General features: G+C 53.8%; 1 protein-coding gene across 48 annotated transcripts in view; it reads right to left on the minus strand.

The window, feature by feature from the left end:
- LRRFIP1 (LRR binding FLII interacting protein 1) overlaps nucleotides 1–19,945 on the minus strand; it is a 139,793-nt gene that overhangs the window by 53,816 nt on the left and 66,032 nt on the right. For 32 of the 48 annotated variants that reach the window (XM_072719081.1, XM_072719077.1, XM_072719074.1 and 29 more), the window contains exons 2-3: nucleotides 9,208–9,294; nucleotides 3,234–3,251 (exon numbers count right to left, since the gene is read on the minus strand). In XM_072719081.1, coding sequence (XP_072575182.1) covers nucleotides 3,234–3,251; nucleotides 9,208–9,294 — 105 coding nt within the window. The remainder of the gene's footprint in view (nucleotides 1–3,233; nucleotides 3,252–9,207; nucleotides 9,295–19,945) is intronic. The other 16 variants (XM_072719085.1, XM_072719080.1, XM_025984306.2 and 13 more) reach the window with 1 other exon arrangement.

Genomic DNA, 19,945 nt, shown 5'->3' on the forward strand with positions numbered 1-19,945 from the left:
ATGCATGTGCACACTGCTGCCCAAGCCACACGGGGAGGGGAACATGCCGAGGCAGAGCAGTGCACACCACGTTCCCTCCCTCGGGGCTCTGCGGGGGAGCGCCGGGCAGTGCGGGGGGCCTGTGCGGAGGGACCTCCTCACCCCCCACCCCCGCCCGGCAGGCCAGGAGGGCAGGGGTGAAGCACTGCGGAGCAGGTGGGAGCTCAAGCTCGGCCCCACAGCCCTTGCGGGAGGCTGTTCGGGTCTGCAGAGCGAAGGTACTCGAAGGTACTTGTGCCCGTGCCACTACAGCGCGGAGAGAGCCCTGAGGACGGGGGAGAGGGTGGTCATGACCCTAGGTCTCTAGCACACTCGCTCCAGCTATCTGATGTCTACGCTAAATTTAGGCCTGTGAGAACTGACGTTCTTTGGATGTCTTTATAGCATGTCACGGACGGAGAGATGACTGAGTGGCGAAGAAGAGGGCCTGGGACAGAAAAAAAAAAAAAACAGTTTGGTAGCAGGTTGCATTTGGCATTTTCTTTAGCGAATGCCTCCAGGTTTTCACCTCGCTTGTCTAAGCCCCCGGGGGGGCCAAGTTAAAATGAGAAAAGCAGCTTCAGAACGGCTACTGCTGTCACTAAATATAGTAATTCCAAAGATAGGCTGGGGGAGCCCAAGTACAGTCTCAAATAATGAGGCTTTGCTTTTCTCCTCACTTTCCCCTCAATTCCAATAGGAAAGGCAAGAAGTAACCAACCAGACCTCCATATCCTCTGACATAGATGTGATTGTCCTCTTTATACATTAAAATTTTATCATCAGAAAAAAACAGAGGCTAGAGTCCAAGACAAGTTTTGAAATTGTTTTCTAATTGCCAAAACACGCTGCTATGCTTGGCTCAGCTTCAGCGTCCCTTGAAGGGTGGCCAGACTCTAAACAGACGGCTCCCCGACGCTCTCGCCCGTCTCCTCTTAGAGACGGTGCTAAGCAGGGAGGTGGAAGAGGCAAAAACCGGAGGGAGAATTTAACGGTGCTTCCAAATTTCAACCGATACAGAAATGTAATACATCAAAACGACATGAGTCAAGTCTTTTTCTGTAAGTCACTTTCCTTTTTTTTTTGGATGCTTTAACTTCAATTTAAGTGAAAGGCAACAGCTTAAAGCCATTTTGCATTCAACTAACGTGGGCCCCGCTCTCACAGACAAAATCCAGGGTTCTCTATGTTTTACATGTGGCACCATCAACCCTCTTCAGCTCATGGCTTAATTACAAAGGTAGAAGGAAGGTTTTTTTTTTTTTTTTCATTTTAAAGGGAGTTTATATAAATTCACAAAAATTATCCAAATTCCAAAAGAAATCTGTATGATTTTCCTATTTTCCTTTTTCCCCCCCTTTGCACCAATTCTGTACCGGTATCAAACACTGCACACCATCTATTGCTCTTTTTGTGATAAAGGTCAGGAACCAGCATTGAAGATCTTCGTCTCGTTCATGGTGACCTGCTATGTAACTGCTATGCCTCTAGCTGCATTTCTGGGACATTCCAGGGAGGAGAACCCCCCCCCCCCCCCCCCAGGAAAATAAGAGCAACTGACCGGCAGTCCTGAGGGTCGTTAGCGGGCCAGCACAGCAAAGTGCGGAAAGCGTACAGAGTTTCAAACGTAAACCACTATGGTTAGCCGGTGAGTCATGCAGAGGAAGCAAGGGCCAGACTTAACAATACAAAAGGTGCTTGGCTTTCAGAAATAGCTTTGATTCAGTAGAAGAGAAGCCATCACACGGTACGGCCGTGTGAGCTGACGAGAGGCCTTTACTGCCTCCCCTTCCTTTTCTCAGGTCTTAATAAGCAAAGCCTTGCCTTGGCCTATCTTTATCATAAAAATGTGTATCTGCTTTTCCGACCTCCTTTCTGGTTTGACTTTGTATATAAGTCAACATCCTTTCAAAGGCCTAACACTGCAACCCCAGTGAGTGACTAAACAGAAAATAATTGTGATCCGGAAACTAGAGAGGAATGAACCAAAGTGTTCATTAGTGGGCGTGTGTGTGTGTGTGTGTGTGTGTTCACAGTTTGTTACAGGGAGGGTCCCCCAGCCTTGCCAGCTTTGTCTCTTATGTGTTAAATTCTTCCTGGGACTCTTAAATATGTGTGGATTGAGCTTCAACATGAATTCCAGTATCAGACCCTACAAAGACTGATAAAGTGCAAATAGGTTCTGGCATCTGCTTATCTGATTTCTTCACACTCTTCTAGGCAGTGGTTATGCGGCCTGGGGGTGGGGGGCAGGAAGCAAAGGCAATCTGGAATTGTGGTATTGTAGCTGGTATGGTAGCCAGTAAAGGAAGCCACGGCCGGAATTTTTAATTTACCGGCCGTGTGTTTAAAAGGATCTGCTTATTAGAACCTCTGAAATGGTCATCTTATTTTAACTTCCTTCGCTGCTCTAAAAGGAAAATAGTTTTTCTTTATAAACAAAAGAGATTTATAAAAAGCCACTATGATAAGATGTCAGGAGTAATGAGCCAGATTCAGGTTTGGGAAAGACTCACTGTAACACACACTATAAACTCTCAGGGAACCAACCACTCCCTTCGTCATCATGACCGAATCAGGAGTCGCTGATCCGGTCGTGTCCAACCTCACCCTGTGTGCCCAATAGTGTGTTTACTTCTAAATCTCAGCTGCTCCTAAGTGGCCTAGGAAAGAGACATGCACATTACTACCCTGCACGTTTAAGGATGGAAGGCAGGTTTATTTTAAGCTCTTGGATGTTACTATCATATAATTTTCTTTTTTAATCAGATTTTTAGATCAGTATATATAATAATCTCTCAACGGATGATAATCTGCATTGAGATTTTAAATTTTTTCTAATAAAATCATACGGAAGGATAATCTTTCTCTTTAAATCTCTGATTTCAAAGGTCTCCCCAATTCTGAAGCGTGATTTTATTTTGTCTTAGAATTTTTTTTTTCCTCAAAGAAACAATATTCTAATTCCTTGAGAAAAGCAGCAACGAGGAAAGCATTCTGTGCACAGACATGCGTCTGATGGTTGCTTTTTGTGGAGGTGGAAGTAGGAACTTCGGCACTCTTGATCAAACCAATTTGTAAACAAAGCAGTAAAAGAAGCAGTCAAAACTTTTATGCATTTTCAATGAAAGGCATTATTTCTGAAAGGTGACCAGGCCCTTGGCAAGGAAAAAACTAGTGCATGCAAATTAGAAAACAAAGAATAAGGAGCCTACCTTTTGAACCTGATAGATCTAGAGAAGGGCAAAAGAAACAGGAAAAGAAATATGAAATCCAAATTACAGAAGTAGATACATTAGAAAGAAAAGTTCTCGAAGTCTCTGGAAATGTGCATAAAAACCATACTGGAAAAAAAAACAACAATAACACCGAATACTGGTAAAACAGGAGTTGAAAACTGTTTGGAGTCTCATTCGAAGAATCATTAATTTCCTAATTCATTTTACATTCTATTTGAGATACGGTGGTGAAACCCGGCATGCACACATGGGTCCCTGCAAGAATCCTGGTAGGGCCCCAACGCTCAAGTCTCCGTGGCCCATTACCCAGTAGTGGGGAAAAGCACTTGCTCTTCAATTTGAAATTTCTTTGCACAGTGATAAAAGTTCAACTAGAGAGTACAGAAACTGAATTGGAAAATCCATGGGTCAAATTCACAAATGGGGAAGAAAGAGGCTTTCCTGTTCTGATGCGTGCAGGTACAAACGGAATGCCAGGAAAATGAGAGCCTAGGAAAAAGCCATCGTCAACAGAATACGTTTGAAATGTCTTTTTTTTTAAAAAGCTGATTATCCCACACTGTATATTCATTTGCTTCAGATAGTCCTCCTAACTGTATAGTAATCACTAGGTAAGGCTGAAATAGTCATTCATTCATTTATTCATTCATAGAACAAAACATTTGCTGAGTCAGGCTTTATTCAAGGCACTGCCAACGCCTGGCGTTTCTGGGCGTACATGGGTGAGCACAGGTGAACGTGACCAACATTGTGACCATATTACACGTAGCACTCTCCACGAAAGTGCTTATCAGTAAGTGGCAATGAAAGAGATGCGTCCAAATCATCGTACCAGCTGGTCGTCTATCACCATTTTGCTCCTATTGGTGGAGGTCCCCATGTGAGGTAAAAGGTTCGCCAAGAGTTCCCAAAGAATATCTACGGGTTCTTCTTCCCTAATGAATCCATTCAAAAGGAGCTCATGATCCTTTTAAAAAGTCCCACAGCACAGTGAACATAGGTCACAGTCGATTTGCTCACCATCTACGCAAAGAACAACCCTCCCACTTCGGGCCTGGCCTGGGAGATCCGGGTAAACCCACAGCCAGCTCACAAGCCCCGTGTCCTCAGGGTCTGTGGTCCCACTCTCTCAGCCCCCGGGGACAGTCACCCTCCTCCTCTAGGGATTCATGGGCTCTGTGCACCTTCAGCAGATCTGAGCTCCCTCTCAAGGAAACCCTTGGCCCTGCTGAGAAACACCTGTGTCGAGGAGGATGGCTCGCCACCAGATGGAAACAGGGATCACGTCTCTCAGGGTTTTACAGCAGAGTGTCAACCCTATGAGTTAAACACTGGCCTTCCAAAGCATATTCATTTCCACTTAATCAACAACTTAAAATGCCAGTTGCCCCGGGCTATCAGATTGTATAACCTCAGGTTGTGTTAGTTAGTTCTAATAATAGGCAGGCCCAGAGATGTGATATGCAAAGGGCGGGCTGGGAGGTGTTGTCTGTACACCTTCCCAAATCCTTAGACCCGCTAACTTGTCTCACTTTTCCCCCTAGAGGTACAAACGCTCACGTGTGCCCATGCACACACACGTGTATGGTCCCCGCCCCCAGACGCTGGCTCACATCGGGAAAGAGCCAGATGAGCAGCTACTGCTCCTGCGTTCATTGTAACGCTCTTGCCAACAAAGTTGCCTCTTCTGTGTCATTATACTGTGCTTCCAAGTCAGCACCAACGAAAAGCCTGCTTTTCCTGCTTCTACTTGTAAAATGTGCATCTTGGCTTTTCGACCCTTTGCTGTGGGACAACGTGGATGCCATGGACTCTATCCTCTGTTTTTGTTGTTAATCGTATATTTGATTTTGAGGTAGAGGGCACACTAGCAGGACCACAGCTTTGCAGGGGTCACATCTACACGGGAATCTTGGCTCGGCCATCCCCTTAGCTGCGGGGCGTGGGGGGTAACTGTCCACTTTCCTCATGTAAGTAAAGCTCGGGCTGTCAGGGACAGTAACCAGGCGTCCTGCTGCCCCCCACCAGGGGCTCTGCTCTAGGACGTCCCTGCGGGTCCCCTCTGCCCCGCCCCAGAGCTCTCGGACCAGCAATAAAATATATATCTTTTAATTTAAACCTTTCAAAAACTTTTTTTTTTGAAGAAGCAGACAAACTTTGAACAGCAATGCTCTCAGATTTCAAAGACCCTAAATTTCTGATAGCAAAATTGTCATTTGGGTGGGTCAGTACTAATGCTGAGCCAACCAGATCGGTATAAACGGTAGGACAGATTGGGGGGGCTCCCTCCATGCTTCACCCCTTCCGTGACCCGGCTGTTACTGTGTCCTGCCCTCCCCACGTGCTACTCCTTCACTCGGCGCCCCAGCTGGCTGCGTGGACCAGGGTTAGTTTCCCTGCTTCCTCCCTGACACGTGGTACACTGGTAATTCACGCCATGGGGGCCAGTCATGGGCATGTGACTGACCCCAAATACGAGTCTGAGTTCAGCAGAGAAGGACTCTAGAGGTGTCTTCACTGACTCACTGCTTGTCTGTGAGATCACCCAGGAAACAGAGTGAGATCACACAGGGAGGAGGGTGAGCATGGCAAATGATGTGTGTGAGACCATCCAGGGAGGAGGCTGAGGTCACACAGGGAGGAGGATGAGATCACACAGGGAAGAGGGTGAGCATGGGAAATGATGTCTGTGAGATCACACAGGGAAGAGGGTGACATCACACAGGGAAGAGGGTGAGCACAGGTGCGCAGTCTGTGAGGTCACACAGGGAGGAGCATGAGGTCACACAGGGAGGAGGGTACAATCACACAGGGAGGGGGGTGAGGTCACACAGGGAGGAGCGTGAGGTCACATGGGGAGGAGGGTGAGGTCACATACCCGTGTGACCAAGAAGGCTAACTGTGGTGCTTGTGAGCAAATCCCCGGTTTTAATTGGCTTTTCTCTGCAAAGCTGAGCTCCTCAGCTGGCACCACACGCCGGGGATGGGCCCTGCCAGCGCACAGGCCTTGGTTCCCACTCCTGCGGTGGACTGAGTGCCCTGTGGGGGCCCCCCTGCCTTGGGCGCCCTGCGGGGATTCCTCTGCCCCGAGTGCCCTGCAGGGACTCCTCTGCCTCGAGTGCCCTGCAAGGGCCCCCCTGCCCCGAGTGCCCTGCGGGGGCCCCCAAGCCCCATGAGGCTGCCGTGAGGAGCAGCAGGAGCCCACAGGAGACCCCCACTGCTTCACTTCTACACCAGGCCCCTCAGACGTTCTGGGGCTCAATTCTTCACTTTTATTTTCTAAAATCAAGAACTTTTGCTAAAGGACTTTGTGGACGATAAGCCGCTTATGTTTTCATGCATGTAATCAAATGGGTTCTACCCATAATTAAGGACAGGACACAGTTAATCTAAATATATAATCCGGAAGACACATGTGTAGGTGCATAGGGCATGATCCAGTCTCGCCTTGGTCTTGCAGAAATGTCACATGGTGTTCTCGGTGGGCGGAAGTGCCTCGCACATTTGAGGACATCGATAAAAGTAAGATTACTAACAGCATCCTGAGCATCCACGCCCCACGCAGGGACCCCGGGGTCGCCGGCCTCCCTCTCCAGGGCCTCCCCGTAGGCTCCTGCCTGCAGTGGGGCTCATAGGCCACCAGGGACCCCAACGCTGCTGGGATTCCATCAACTGTGGCAAAACCCAGCAGAGCGGGGACACGTGTCGGGAGCTCTTCCTACAGGTCTTTTACAACCTTCATATGAAGGGACCAGGGCCCTGCTGGAACACCAGGGGAGCCCCAAGGGGGCGGCGGCCGTCCAAAGGGGGACGGGGGTGGGTGGGGTGAGGGACAGCTGTGTCCCAGACATGGCCGGCTTGCACGTCATCTACTGAATGAACAGAGATATTCTCCAGGGAAACAGATACCAGGCAGTTTGAGAAAAAGCATCTGAAAAAAGAAAAATATCTATTTTTAAAAACCAGTCCAGGATAAAAGAACTTTTCCATTGGGTGGCCCCTGATTCCTATTAATACCAGCGTCTGAGTGTGCAGAAGCTGCCTGGCATTGGGGTGGCTCCTAAAGCCCAGGTGACACAGTCCCAGGTACGAGACAGAGTCTACCAGGGATGACACCTACACGTGTCCTCTATCTCCCGCTCAGGTGCTTCTCTCCCGAGATGCTCTGAAAATGCCTGTCTGGGCGGCCTGCAGCCACCGCCCCCGGCGCTAATGGACGGGCATCCATCAGGTCCCCATCCCGAGTGGCCCCCGACCTGACCCTTAACTGAGGTCACGGGAGGGGGCGCTTCACCGTGCTCACCAGTCAACAGGTGAGTCCAGATCTCCCCCGTGAAAAGTCCACGGGGCCTATTTCTAGCTTTCAGACAATCAATGTTGAGTCTCGGGGAAGGCACTGGGGAAGATGCCGAACCCGTGCTTTGCATGAATCAAAAGGAAAAACAGTGCCCCAAATCAAAGTATAAGTTATTCCTACAGGCAGAAGGTCTTAAAGACTGAACTTCTGGGCAGTCCGGGTGGCCCAACGGTTTAGCACCACCTTCAGCCCAGGCTGTGACCCTGGAGACCCTAGATCGAGTCCCACGTCGGGCTCCCTGCAGGGAGTCTGCTTCTCCCTCTGCCTGTGTCTCTGCCTCTCTCTGTCTTGGTTTCTCATGAATAAATAAATAAAATCTTAAAAAAAAAAAAAAAAAACAAGACTGGAACTTCTGTACGACCGACTATATCTGTATTTCTAAGGGGCGGGGGGAGGCTGGATTACCTTCAGTCACCCGTTCCGTCCTCACTGCGTTGTAAACACAGGATGAGTCACGGGCCTACTGCACTCCTGCTTGCTCATCCGCCCGGGTCACCCCCAGGTGCGGCCCTTCTCGGGAACCACGACCCCTGCATGTCCCCATCACTGAGGGGCTGCCCTGGGGGACCCCTGCCCTCCCACCACCCGGCCTGCGGTTTGACTCTCCTAAGCAACAGCCTGGCCTGGAGTTTCTAGTAATCTTCCATCGATTCTTCAAACCCCACGGAAGAGATTTCTCCCCCAAACTCCAATGGGGTCATGCCCCTTCCTGGGGATGTGTGCTCACCACACGGAGGGGCGCCCCGCCACGGGCAGGGGGTGGCGATGAGCCCCTCGGGCTGGTGGCCGGGCCCCACCCTACCGGGGATGTGAGGCCCAGGGCTGGAATCCGTGGTGATTTTTAAGAGAAACTGGAAATGCAGGTTTTTGTCTGAAATTTCACGTGCTTGAAAACACTGGGTCAACTAAGATTCTGGCCACGTGAAACCAGCCCCTGGGCCGAGCACCCGGGCTGCCTCTCCATTCAGAGGTTGTGAGCGAGACAAGCCCTCAAAGGGGGGCCTGGTGTGGACGCTCCCGCAGGCTGTGGCCCACAGAGCTCCGGGGCCTGGCGGACGGGGACTTGCGTCTTCCAGGCTGACTTCGAGGTCACCGAAGGGCTCACTGCTCTCACTGCAAGCCCAAGAGTCCTCACGCTCGCGCTGTCCACGCGACTCCGCTCTAGCTCAGGATCATGAAAATAAGTGGCAAACGGCACTAACAGGTGCGCGAGCCCGTCCGGGCCCTTTCCCGGGGCGGGAGGGGTCTTCCCGAGCTACTCCACCCAGTGTCTATTCTGGTTTTTCTGCGTCACCCGTGGGCTTCAGGCATCGCGGAACTCATTGAAACAGGTCAAAGCCACAGGGGGAAATATTTTTAAACCAAAGGGTCGGCCGGTTTAAAAAAAATAATCCTCGGTTCTTTCACACTTCCAGAGGCTCGAGACTGCAGCCCGACGTCTGACCGCGAGGCTCCGACCGGCCCCGCTTGGCTCCCTCCAGCCAGAAGCCGCCGGGAAGAGGGCGCGGGCCAGGGGAGCGGCGTCAACGGCCACGGGGTCTCTGCGCCGCGCTCCCCGGGAACAAACACGAGCCAGCGCGGACCGAGCGTTACCTCCTTCTGCTGCCGCTCCAGCTCCTTCATCCGGATCTCCCGAGCCTCGGCGCGGGCCGCTCGCTTCGCGGCCAGCCTGGCCTCCGCCTGAAACACACGGGAGGATTTTATTAGGGGACAGGCCAGGGGCTCCTTTCCCGCGAATGACACGAGGCTGTCAGTCAGCGACTTCGTTCGCGGGGTTTAATCAACACACGGGAACGCGTCGCACACTCCTAAGAGTCACAGGTCGTCAGGAGTGACGGGAGCAGCAGCTACGGCAGGCAGGATCGCACCATTCTCGGAGCCCTTAACAGATGCCAAGTGGGCACAGTCCTTCTCCCCCACCCACCCCCCCCAAAGATTTTTATTTATGTATTTGAGACAGAGTGAGAGAGAGAGAGAGTACGAGCGGGGAGGGGAGGGCCAGAGGCAGAGGGAGAAGCAGACGCCCTGCTGAGCAGGGAGCCCGATGCGAGGCTCGATCCCAGGGCCCTGGATTCGTGACCCACACCAAAGGGAGATGCTTCACCGACGGAGCCACCCAGACGCCCCTAGGTGGGCGCAGCTCTAAGGACTTTGTGTAGATTGTGCCAGAGTCCTCGCAACAGCCCCGTTCGGCGGATATTGTCACCATCCCCAGTTTATAGCGGAGGGAGCTATGGCACAGAGAGGGTAGGGAACTTGACCACAGTCACACAGCCTGCGAGTGGCAGGGCCCAGCCGCGTGCCTCCCTCTGGAGCTAGGACAGCCTCCCGCAGGGAGCAAGGCGTGAGGGCTGGGCATGACCACAGGCGCCCCCCCCCCCCCCACCCTTCTACCGAGCAGGAAGCGGAGGCCTGGAGAGCCTGCCAGACCCGTCCCAGGGCACAGGGCTGGGACTGTGACGCTACTTTCCAGAACTCCTGGCCAGTCAGTCACCTCTCAGGACGTCCTGTGCCCTCAGCTTCCCCCTCAGACACCTGCAGTGCTGGGAAGCCCGTCCCTTCTCAAGACAACTGAGACCAGAGCAGAACGACTGGTGGGTTCTGGAGGTTAGAGACATTCCATTAAAACAAAACAAAAACACCCAAACCGTCTCCGGGTAGCCATCTATCGAGCTGGACAGCTATTCAGCCAAACTGTACCGAAGACCACGTGAAAAGCTGGGCCAGGCCTGACGAGTGCCGTGGGACCTGCCACCCCAACACGGCTTCCCGGCCCACGGGGCTCGGGCTGGTTCCCTATTTCAGCTGATACGGCCAATGGCTCAGTGAGTAACTGGTGCAGGTGCCCCCGGATTCGGGTTCTCTGGGGTCCAGCAAACGCCACCTTCTTTCCACTTAATTTTTTTTTTTTGGAATACACGTGTAATTCTTTCAGCGACAGTTGCGTAGACACAACTTTAGATGTGAACACAGGGCCAGGAGAGACGGCCAGCGTGCTTCTGGGCGGCTGCTGGGCCAGCACGCAGGTGGTGGCTCAAGTGTCACAGTCCAGCTTCCCCGCCGAGGGCCACACATCAGGGCGGTGGGTCCTGGGGCCAAGGACCTACATGTCCCCCAAGCCATACCTGTACTGACTTTAAAACTCATCTTCTGTCCAAATTCTCCTCTAGGTTGAAAACTGACCAGAGCTGACCTGTCGTCAGGGGTTGGCCGGCGTGTGGCCTCATGAGGAATTAATTCTGTTAACTTGGTTGGTTCCTGGGTTCCTTTATCAACCGAGGCCCAGGTGCCTTAGGTCAGGGGGCGTCAAAAGTCACAACCGCCCCAGAACACTGATTCCTCGGTGCCATTTTCAGTTTTTGAAACCATGCTACACTGTGTGAAGGGCCACTCGGGGTTTATAAAAAGATCCAGCAAAGCTCAAGGGGAGGGCGGGGGGGGAAGTTCTGTTTGAGTGACATCTGGCCACGGGGAGATGCTACAGTCCCATCGTCCCATTGCCGGGCCAGCAAGAGGACCAGGTTCACCCTGAGTGCAGCCCGTCTCCCGGCCTTCCTGCGGGGAGATGTGGGCTCCCCGCCTGCTGGCTCTGGGTCTAGGCCGGGACTCACCAGGCCGCCAGAGCCGCAAGCCTGGGTGGGAGGAACAGGTGAGGAGGGAGGAGGAGTGGGAATGAGAGACACGGGAAAGGGGACAGGAAGAGGGAGGACTGCCGGCGGGGACACAGGAGGGTGGCAGGCCCAATTCTCGGGGGTCCCCACGATTCCCAGCCTGCTGCACCTGCCCCACATAATCCTCTCCCTGAGTATGGGCAGCACGGCAGGGATGAGAGATGCCCCTCCTGTCGCTGGGTTACGTCATGTGGCAAAGAGAAATGCAAGAGTAATCAAGGTCCTTCATCAGCTGACTTCATCCAAAGGTAGATTATCCTGGGTGGGCCTCACCTCATCAGGTGAACCTTTCTAAGAGGGTCTGGAAGCAGAGAGACTCCCCTGCCAGCCTGAAAGAGCGAGCTGGCCTGTGTGAGCAGCCCTGTGAGGGGCCACGTGACAAGGACCTGCAGACGGGCTGTAAGAGCCACGAGGGACCCCGGGAGACCCCCAGCCAGAGAACGGGATCTCAGTCCTACAACAGCAGGAGCTGATGCTGCCCACGACCACGTGAGCTCGAGAGGACCTCAGGTTCCAGAAAGGATCACAGCCTATGCGACCCTGAGCAGAGGATCCAGGCAGCTGTGCCCAGACTTCTGACCACGGAGCCTAATATGATAAACGTGTGCTACTTTAGGTTGCTGGGTATTTGTTACGCAGCAAGACGAGGAGGAGGGGTCCGAGATGACCCTGCCTTCACAGTGCCGTGTCTGACCTGCGGGGAGTCTGAGCAGGTGTACACACCCATCCCGTCCCGCCCTCCTTTCGTCTAGCTCTGCTTGGGATTGGGCCAAAGATCCCCGAAGACACCACCTACGTGAACGTACAGTCCCCGAACGCCCGGGGCGGCCTCCCCACGGGATGGGCAGGCCTCCAAACTTAATATCCCATCAGACTCCATAGACTCCGTCCCAGCTACTCCTGTGGGGCTCCCTCCACCCAGGAAAAGGCTCCTGTCACGGCCTGCCCACCCCTGCAGTCCTCATGTCCGACCCAGTAAGTCTCTCTGGCCACGAGGACACCAACAGACGAAATCCCAGCAGCTCCCGATTTGAGGGGCGTGGGCTCGGGATGAGGAAGGAACCATGCGAACGAACCAAGTTCTGGAGTAAATTCCTCATGAGGACGCATCGGCCGGACTCAAAGGCACATCAACTGTGGCCAATCAACTTTAGATTAGAATTTAGAAACGGGATGAAATGTCTAATTCAGGACAATTTCAAATCCTTGCAGTCGCCACCTTACGAGACGCCTGCATCTCTCAAGACGCCCGTGAGCCAGGAAGTGGTAACAATCCTGCTGCTTCTGGGAATCCGGCTAATTAAAAACCAACAGACACAGGAGCCAACGTTTAAACTGTTCCAAAATCTCTGCAAGGCCAACTCTGAGAGCACAAGCCTGTGATCAGCGTAACAAGCCCGACCCTGGCCTGAGGTGCCTGAATGAAAAACCAGAGTGTTTTGACAACACAGTTCACCCTAAACCACTGACGTTGCCAAGAACACGAAAGAGGCTGACCCAGAGCCTAAGAGGCAGGGACCACTCAGACGATTGCTGCAAAGTCACCAGAAAAGAAAAAATATCGGATAGGATCAAGTGGTTCAATGAACAAAAAAATACAAAACGGCTCTGGTCCGCCGCAGAGATAAGCGACCAAGAATTCCTTCCCGTCCAACATTGTGTGTGAGGCCCAGGCCTGCCCTCCCCGGCTCCGTGGGCCTCGGACCCACGCGTCTGTGCACAAATCCATCACCACCCGACACTTCTGTGAAGTAGAAACTCACATTCTTGAGGTCACGGCCATGTCAGTTTGTAGGGTTTTTCCCAAATGCTTACTTTCACTTCTGTTACTTGGCTTGGGGGACTGCAGCTATTGGGTATCGCCGGCCTGGGGGGTATGGTTAAGGGGGTAGGAGGGACGAGGGACAAGGCGGGGAAGTCTGAGGGCCTGCGGGGTGGACAGAGCTCTTGGCCCCTGTATCTGGAACCTCATCTTGAAGGAATATGGGACCAGTGAAGGGGTTTTTACAAAGGGACACACAGTGGGGTTGACTTGTGTTTGAGAGCCATTGCTCTGGCTGGACTGTGGGGAGCAGGAAGGGGCCGCTTCTGAGCCAGCGGGCCCGTGATCCTGAGCGGGTGGGCCTGGCGGAACCACGCACAAAGGACAGAGCAAAGTGGGGAGGCCAGGGGGGTGCAGGGGGAGGGGGCAGGAGCCCAAGGTCTTGAGCAGAGCCCGTGTGCTCCGCAAGCCGGAGACACTCGGGAGAGAGTCCCCACCCGGATGCGGGTGTGCAGGGCACTTCCCCAAACCTGGACGTGCCCCACGCCCTGCCTGCTGACACCTACGTGCCTCCGGGGCCTGCATGGGGTTCAGAGGCCGGCTGTGCCTCCACGCCAACACCCCCGAACTCCCAAACTCAAGGGAGATGATGATGCTCCATCACAGCTGGAAGGACGAGAGGGATGGAAAAAAGGAAAGGGATGGGTTTATGGGATCTAGGACAGCAGGTACAAGCCGCACAGGGGTTTAGGGAGGCGAGCTTGGAAAACACCCTGCCCGGCGTGCGTCTGTTCATTCTCCAGCTCCCGTGGAGCTCCGTGGACGCTCGGCCGAGTGAGCCGTGAGCTCACTGTGACCTCCGGACACCTGCCAGGGCGGCCCCAGGGCAAGTTGGCCCGGCCCTTCCTCCCCTTCCTCCTGCCCCAGGCTGCTCTCCTCCCTTCCTACGGAAAGGGGTCCCAAGCCTCTTCCCGCTCCCTACTACATCTCTGTTGAGACCTACTCAAATATTTAAGATGAAATGATACGATCATCCTCAGATTTGCCTTCTAATCACTGGAGGGTGGGGGGCCACCCCCCGGCTGCACAGTGTGTGCCCCCATCCCGCCCCAGCGCACCTGGGAAAGAGTTAGAGATGCAGAATCACCCCCCAGAACCCCGTGTCAGAACCTCTGGGGTTGGGCCGGCCAGCTGGGGGATGGGGGAGCCGACACTCGCTCAAGTGGAGGGACCTCTGTCTTCTGTTATCCCACCTATGTTTGGGTATGTTTGACACTTTTCATAACAAACAGCAAAATTTTAAAAGGAAGGTAGAAAAGGGGAGGCAAGCAGAGAGAGAAAGGGAAAGGAGGGAAGGAAAGGAAGGAGCCCCCAAACCCAAAACTATGCTCACTGAGGCTAGCAGGCGGCTGAGGGTGTTGCTGGAAACCACTGCGGGGCTGCCGCTGCCCCCGCAGGCTCCCCCAGGCTCGGGCAGGGGGGTGGGGAGCGGACCCAGCCAGGCGTGTGACAAGATCCAGGCTCCTGGTGGGAATGCAGCATCCTCTCCTCGACAGGCCAGCGTGCCCTTACCCCGGGGGCCCTCTGCCCCTGGCCTGGAGCCGCACAGATGGAGCCTCAGAGGCACTGATGATGGAGACGGGATGGGGGGGGTGGGGGGGTGGGGAGGAGAAGCCTCCCCTGATCATCACAGGAATTGCCTCAGAGTAATTCTAAAAAGCTGCTGTTAGGGTTTATTTTACCGTAGCTAGGACAGCTCTCCGACGCTGACGTATGAGCGATGCTGCAGCACAGGCCTCCAGAGGCTCCGAGGCCCCAGCCCAGGGTTGGCCGCAGGGGCGCACAGGTGGCCGAGGGGACACGTCTCCCCACAAGCCCCATCCCCGCAGCCCCGGGCCTGGTCAGGCTGGGGAGCAAGGTGAACAAACCCGGGATGGGGTGGAAGCAGGAGTCCTTTGGGGCGGGGGCCCCGGGCTATGCTCACAGCCTCCGTGGGCTCCAGCTCCAGAGTCCAGCCTTCCAGCAGGACACGGAGGCGGCGGCGGGGCCACAGCCAGAAGCACCCGTGCCCGTCTGAGTGGCCAGGCCTCCCGCTTGGAGCACCAGACAGTCCAGGCTGTGACAGACCAGCCGTCCCAAGGTGCCGGTGGGAGCAAGGGACAGTCGTGCTCGGCCAGGGGACGGAGGCTGAGGAGCACCCCATGAGAAGACGTGTCCCAGGACACCAGGAGGGAGGCCTAACAGACAGGCCTCCTGCCCTCCTGCCGCCCCGGCCACCCTCTGCTGCGCTCCTGCCAGCTGGTGGAGGGTCTGCCCCCCACGAGGGCCCCAGCCCCAATACCTTGCACCCAAATCCCAGGGACACTCTGGGGGCTTGAAGAGCTCTAAGGGTGTCCGTCTCCTTGTCAGCTCCTACCTGTTTGACTACCTGGAGGCCCCCGTGTGATGACCTTCAAATAACAGGAAGGGGATAAGCAAGTCCCGAGAGCACGGTCTGGTGCTGTAGGAGGAGGACGCGGCCACTGTCTTAAGAGCCTCACGCCACGTCGGGGAAACCTGGCTCTGTCTGTATGTGCCCTGAGCTTTCCTGGGATCAAGCACAGTGTGGAATTCTATATCCCAAGACCTGTCATCCTGCGGCCCCAGAAAATGTTCTCATTCTGCTCTTCAAGTGTGCAGTAGTCCCAGGGGTCCCAGAACTCTGCATGGAACAATTCTTGAGAAATGGGACTGAGATGCGTGTGTCACTTCCTCCAGTGAGGCTCAGAAAGCCCCGGGCTCTGGAAAGGCACCGAGGTGAGGGCACCGGAAGCCAGCGGCCACGCTGCGATGCAGGGCACACGGCAGGCCGGCGATGGCAATGCTCTGCGACGGCACAGGCTGCCGTTCTAGTACAGGTGTTTGGGAGGAGACCGTCACCATGCATTGAGAACACCGCTGGGGTCACTGGAGAGAGGGCTGGGCCGTGGCCACACCTCGGGGACCCCGGCCACAGCCACCTCTCTGTTCTGCGTCCTCAGATGTAAAGTGCAAATGAACCACGTGGGCCATTCAGAAACACAAGCCATCTGTCGGCTGCACAGCTTTCTCGAATTCAGGGAAAGTTTTGGTATTGATCATACACATTCCTTTTGGCCTTTAGGTTTTAGAAGCAAGCAGAACTGAAAAACCAGACTTTTCTCCCAGGCCGCATAACGTTAACTGCAGCTCACGAGCTCCCAGGGAAAGGTCCGCTCCTGTGAGTGCAATAGGAATGTCAGGCCGCCGAAGCCCCAAGCCGTGACAAAGGGCCAGTTTTGTCTGGAAACAAGCAGAGCCTTCCGTCCATGCGAGATTCTACCCAGAATGACAAAGGAGCACGCTCCCGACTACGGGGCAGGCTGGAAGCCTCCGATTCCCAGGAGGCCGCGTGCGCAGGCCCACGTGAGCGCCTCCTAACTCGGGGCACAGGTCCCGCCTGGAGTGGACACTGTGCACAGTAACCACGAGGCTGACACACAGTCCCTTTTTCCAGAGTGGCCTTTGCTACAGGAAGTGGCAACAGCCAGAAACTTGTGTTTTCTGGGTAAACCCCCGATCCCTTGTGCGCAGTAGGTTCTCAAGACGGGGTGCTATTCAAAGCAACAACTGGAACGAGGGATGTGTTCTCAGAGGCGCCTGCAGGGAAGGCGCGAAGCCGGCAGCTCAGCTCAGCAACAGCGGCTCGTGCCGCCTCGGGACCCTGCACCCACCGCCCCCGTGTCCCTCGGCCGCGATGTGCACTTTATGCCCGTCTCAAAAGACACGCTCATCTTCCCAAAACCCTCGCTGGCACAATCACTGTACGTTTCCCCCGATGAGGGGGCGTACGTTCCCTTCGTGGCCATGCCTGCAACTGCTGTCAGCAGGGAGGAAAGGATGCTCTGGGATTGCAGCTGTTGATGGGGGCAGGGCCGACTCTTTAGAGGGCTTTTTGGAAATGTGGGGGGCATTGTCGGGATGTCTCGGTGATCGGAGCAGGCACTGACGGCATTTAAGGGGCAGCGCACGGCAGGCCAAGTCTCCTGGGTTCAGACGGGCCTGCACATTGAGGCTATTCAGACAGAAGAAAGCGCCTCATAATTTTCAGATCTACAAACGGATTCCAACTTACACATAAAACCAAAATACATTTTGTGCAGTTTTCACACACACTGGATGTTCCAGGAGTGCCATCGGCGTTAAAACGGAGGGAAGATTATGCTTGGCTCTGTTCAGAACTTTCTCAAGAGTTAGTGACCACTTGGGAATGTCAGGTCACCAACAGCAACGTAACACGTGGCGTCCGGGTCTCAGCACCACACACCTGCGTCTGTCTGTGTTTGCAGCATGGCTCTGGGCACACGTTGGCGCACCTGTGACCACTCCCTTGGTCTCCTGGCACACTGGGGCTGGAGCGCTTCTGTGTCAAAATCCACATCCTGGTACTGCAATGTACCTTCATTTTATTTCTTTTCAATGCAACCGTTGAAACATTACATTGACTTGAAGTTCTATCGACTTGCTTTTACGACACATGAATTTCATTTCAGGTTAGCAATGAGGATGTTAAAAACTTGTTATAAAAAGGGGGCGTTGGCTCCGACAAGGTTGAGAACCACAGGTTGAAAACTGCAGAGTGGAACAAGGGAGCTGAGCCTCCCTAGGGCGCGGCTGCACCGTCCCAACAGCCCAGCCACAGGTTAAGGGCACGGGGCTGGGGGCTGCTGTGTGAGCCACAAACTAAACAAGACCTACATTGTCCATCTGACTTGAAAGTCTGGAAAATAGAAAGTTGAAAACTAGAAGTTTAGGGGCGCCTGGATGGTTCAGCTGGCTGAGCGTCCGACTCTTGATTTCTGCTCAGGTCATGCATGATCTCAGGGTCGTGAGATCGAGCTCCGATCGGCTTGAGTCGGCTTGAGTCGGGGAGTCGGCTTGAGATTCTCTTTCTCCCTCCCCTGTCCCTGCTTGCTGTCACGCATGCTCCCTCTCAAATAAATGAACATATCTTCAAAAAAAAAAAAAAACCCCACAAAACTGAAGTTTAACTGGTCGTCTTAAACACCAGGTCTTAGATGGTACACACATTTTCAGTCAATAAAATGTGTCAACGGTTGCATTGAAAAGAAATGAAATGAAGGTACACTGCAGTAACAGGATGTGGATTTCGATACAGAAACATCATCTAAGACACCACCAGAACCAACTCCAACGAGTTCTGGAGTAGGCTGCGGGATCATCATGGAATTTTAAGATCAAACACCAGCCTTCAGAGAGGCCTTTACCTTGCAAGGCCTGGGCCGTGGGCCTCCAGGGGCCCAGACCGGGGGACCTGGTGGGAGAGCCCAGAGCGTCGGGCGCCACCTCTCCGCAGGGCTCCGGGTTTCTGCCGGCAGAGGCCACCCCGACAGGGGCCTCAACACCCCGCCTCCGGCTCTGGCTCACTGCTTACCAGTCACGTGGGCTCTGACAAACTGCATCGCCTTTCTGTTGTTATTCATCGTGCGACATTTATTTATTTACATTTAATTTTATCTTATCTCCAGGGTAATTAACATGCAGCGTCACGTTAGTTCCAGGTGTACAGTACAGTGATTCGGCCCTTCCGTTCATCACCCGGCGCTCGTCCCGCTCAGTGCCTTCCTTCATCCCCATCACCTGTTTCCTCCATCCTAACCCCCCTCCCCCGTTACCATCAGTGTGCTCTCTATAATTAACAGTTTGTTTTTTGGAAACGATATCACTTTGGGACGTTAGCCCTCATTATAGGGAATGAGGGAGCCAGGCTGTGTGATCTCCAGGAGCCTCCTTTACTTCTAAAATCCCGCGTCTCTATACAAGGGGTGAATTACTTCGACCCTGAGACTGTCAGTTCTCTTTCCCCATTTTGCTGCTAGAAATCTCTTGACTTTGCTTCTCTCTCTCTCTTTTCAAAATATTTTTATTTGGGATCCCCGGGTGGTTTAGTGGTTTGGCGCCTGCCTTTGGCCCAGGGCGTGGTCCTGGAGTCCCAAGATCAAGTCCCACATCGGGCTCCCTGCGTGGAGCCTGCTTCTCCGACTCTGCCTGTGTCTCTGCTTTTCTCCCTGTGTCTCTCATGAATAAATGAATACAATCTTACAATAAAATACAATATTTTTATTTATTTATTTGACAGAGAGAGCGAGTCAGAGAGTGTGCACAAGCAGCGGGAGGCAGAGGGCAAGAGAGAAGCAGACTCCCCCTAAGCGGGGAGCCCGACGCGGGGCTCAGTGCCAGGACCCTGGGATTGTGACCCGAGCTGAATGAAGGCAGATGCTTAACCATCCGAGCCACCCGCACACCTGGGCTTTTCTGAATAATAAACTTCTTAAAAGCACGGTGCATACTGAAGTAACAAACTGGTTATGATTCAGGAATAATATTATTCACGTTACTTTACAGAAAGCCACGACTACTAACATTCACCCAGACTTCCCAACACAACCTTCAGTTTAGCAACTACTCAGACCCATGCGATGAATAGAGACCTTGCCCAGTATCCTCTATGTGGCTAAACTTCTCCTCTTGCTGTTAACGCCTGTTACATTTTTTTTTTCTGAGCTAAGGTTCACATTTCCTTCAGTAGCCTTAACATGCTGGGACGACAAGGAAAGCATGACGGCCACAAAGAACCCCGTGTGACCAACAGGTGAGAGCGGCGTGGCCCCACCTGTGCGGCTGGCCCTCCACGTGACAGGCTCCCTCCGGCAACGCACCTGGGCTCCACTCCTTTCATCTTAACCTGCTCCGCTCACGGTCTTCTCTGCAAACCCCACATTTTAAGGTGTCACAAAACACTGAACTTGTTCCTTCTCAGAATGAGGCTGGACACTCCAGCAGCACCAGGGCTCTCCTCCAGCAGGCGGTGCACAACCAT

The sequence above is a fragment of the Vulpes vulpes genome, chromosome 9 (assembly GCF_048418805.1).
Source record: "Vulpes vulpes isolate BD-2025 chromosome 9, VulVul3, whole genome shotgun sequence".
NCBI lineage: Eukaryota > Metazoa > Chordata > Mammalia > Carnivora > Canidae > Vulpes > Vulpes vulpes.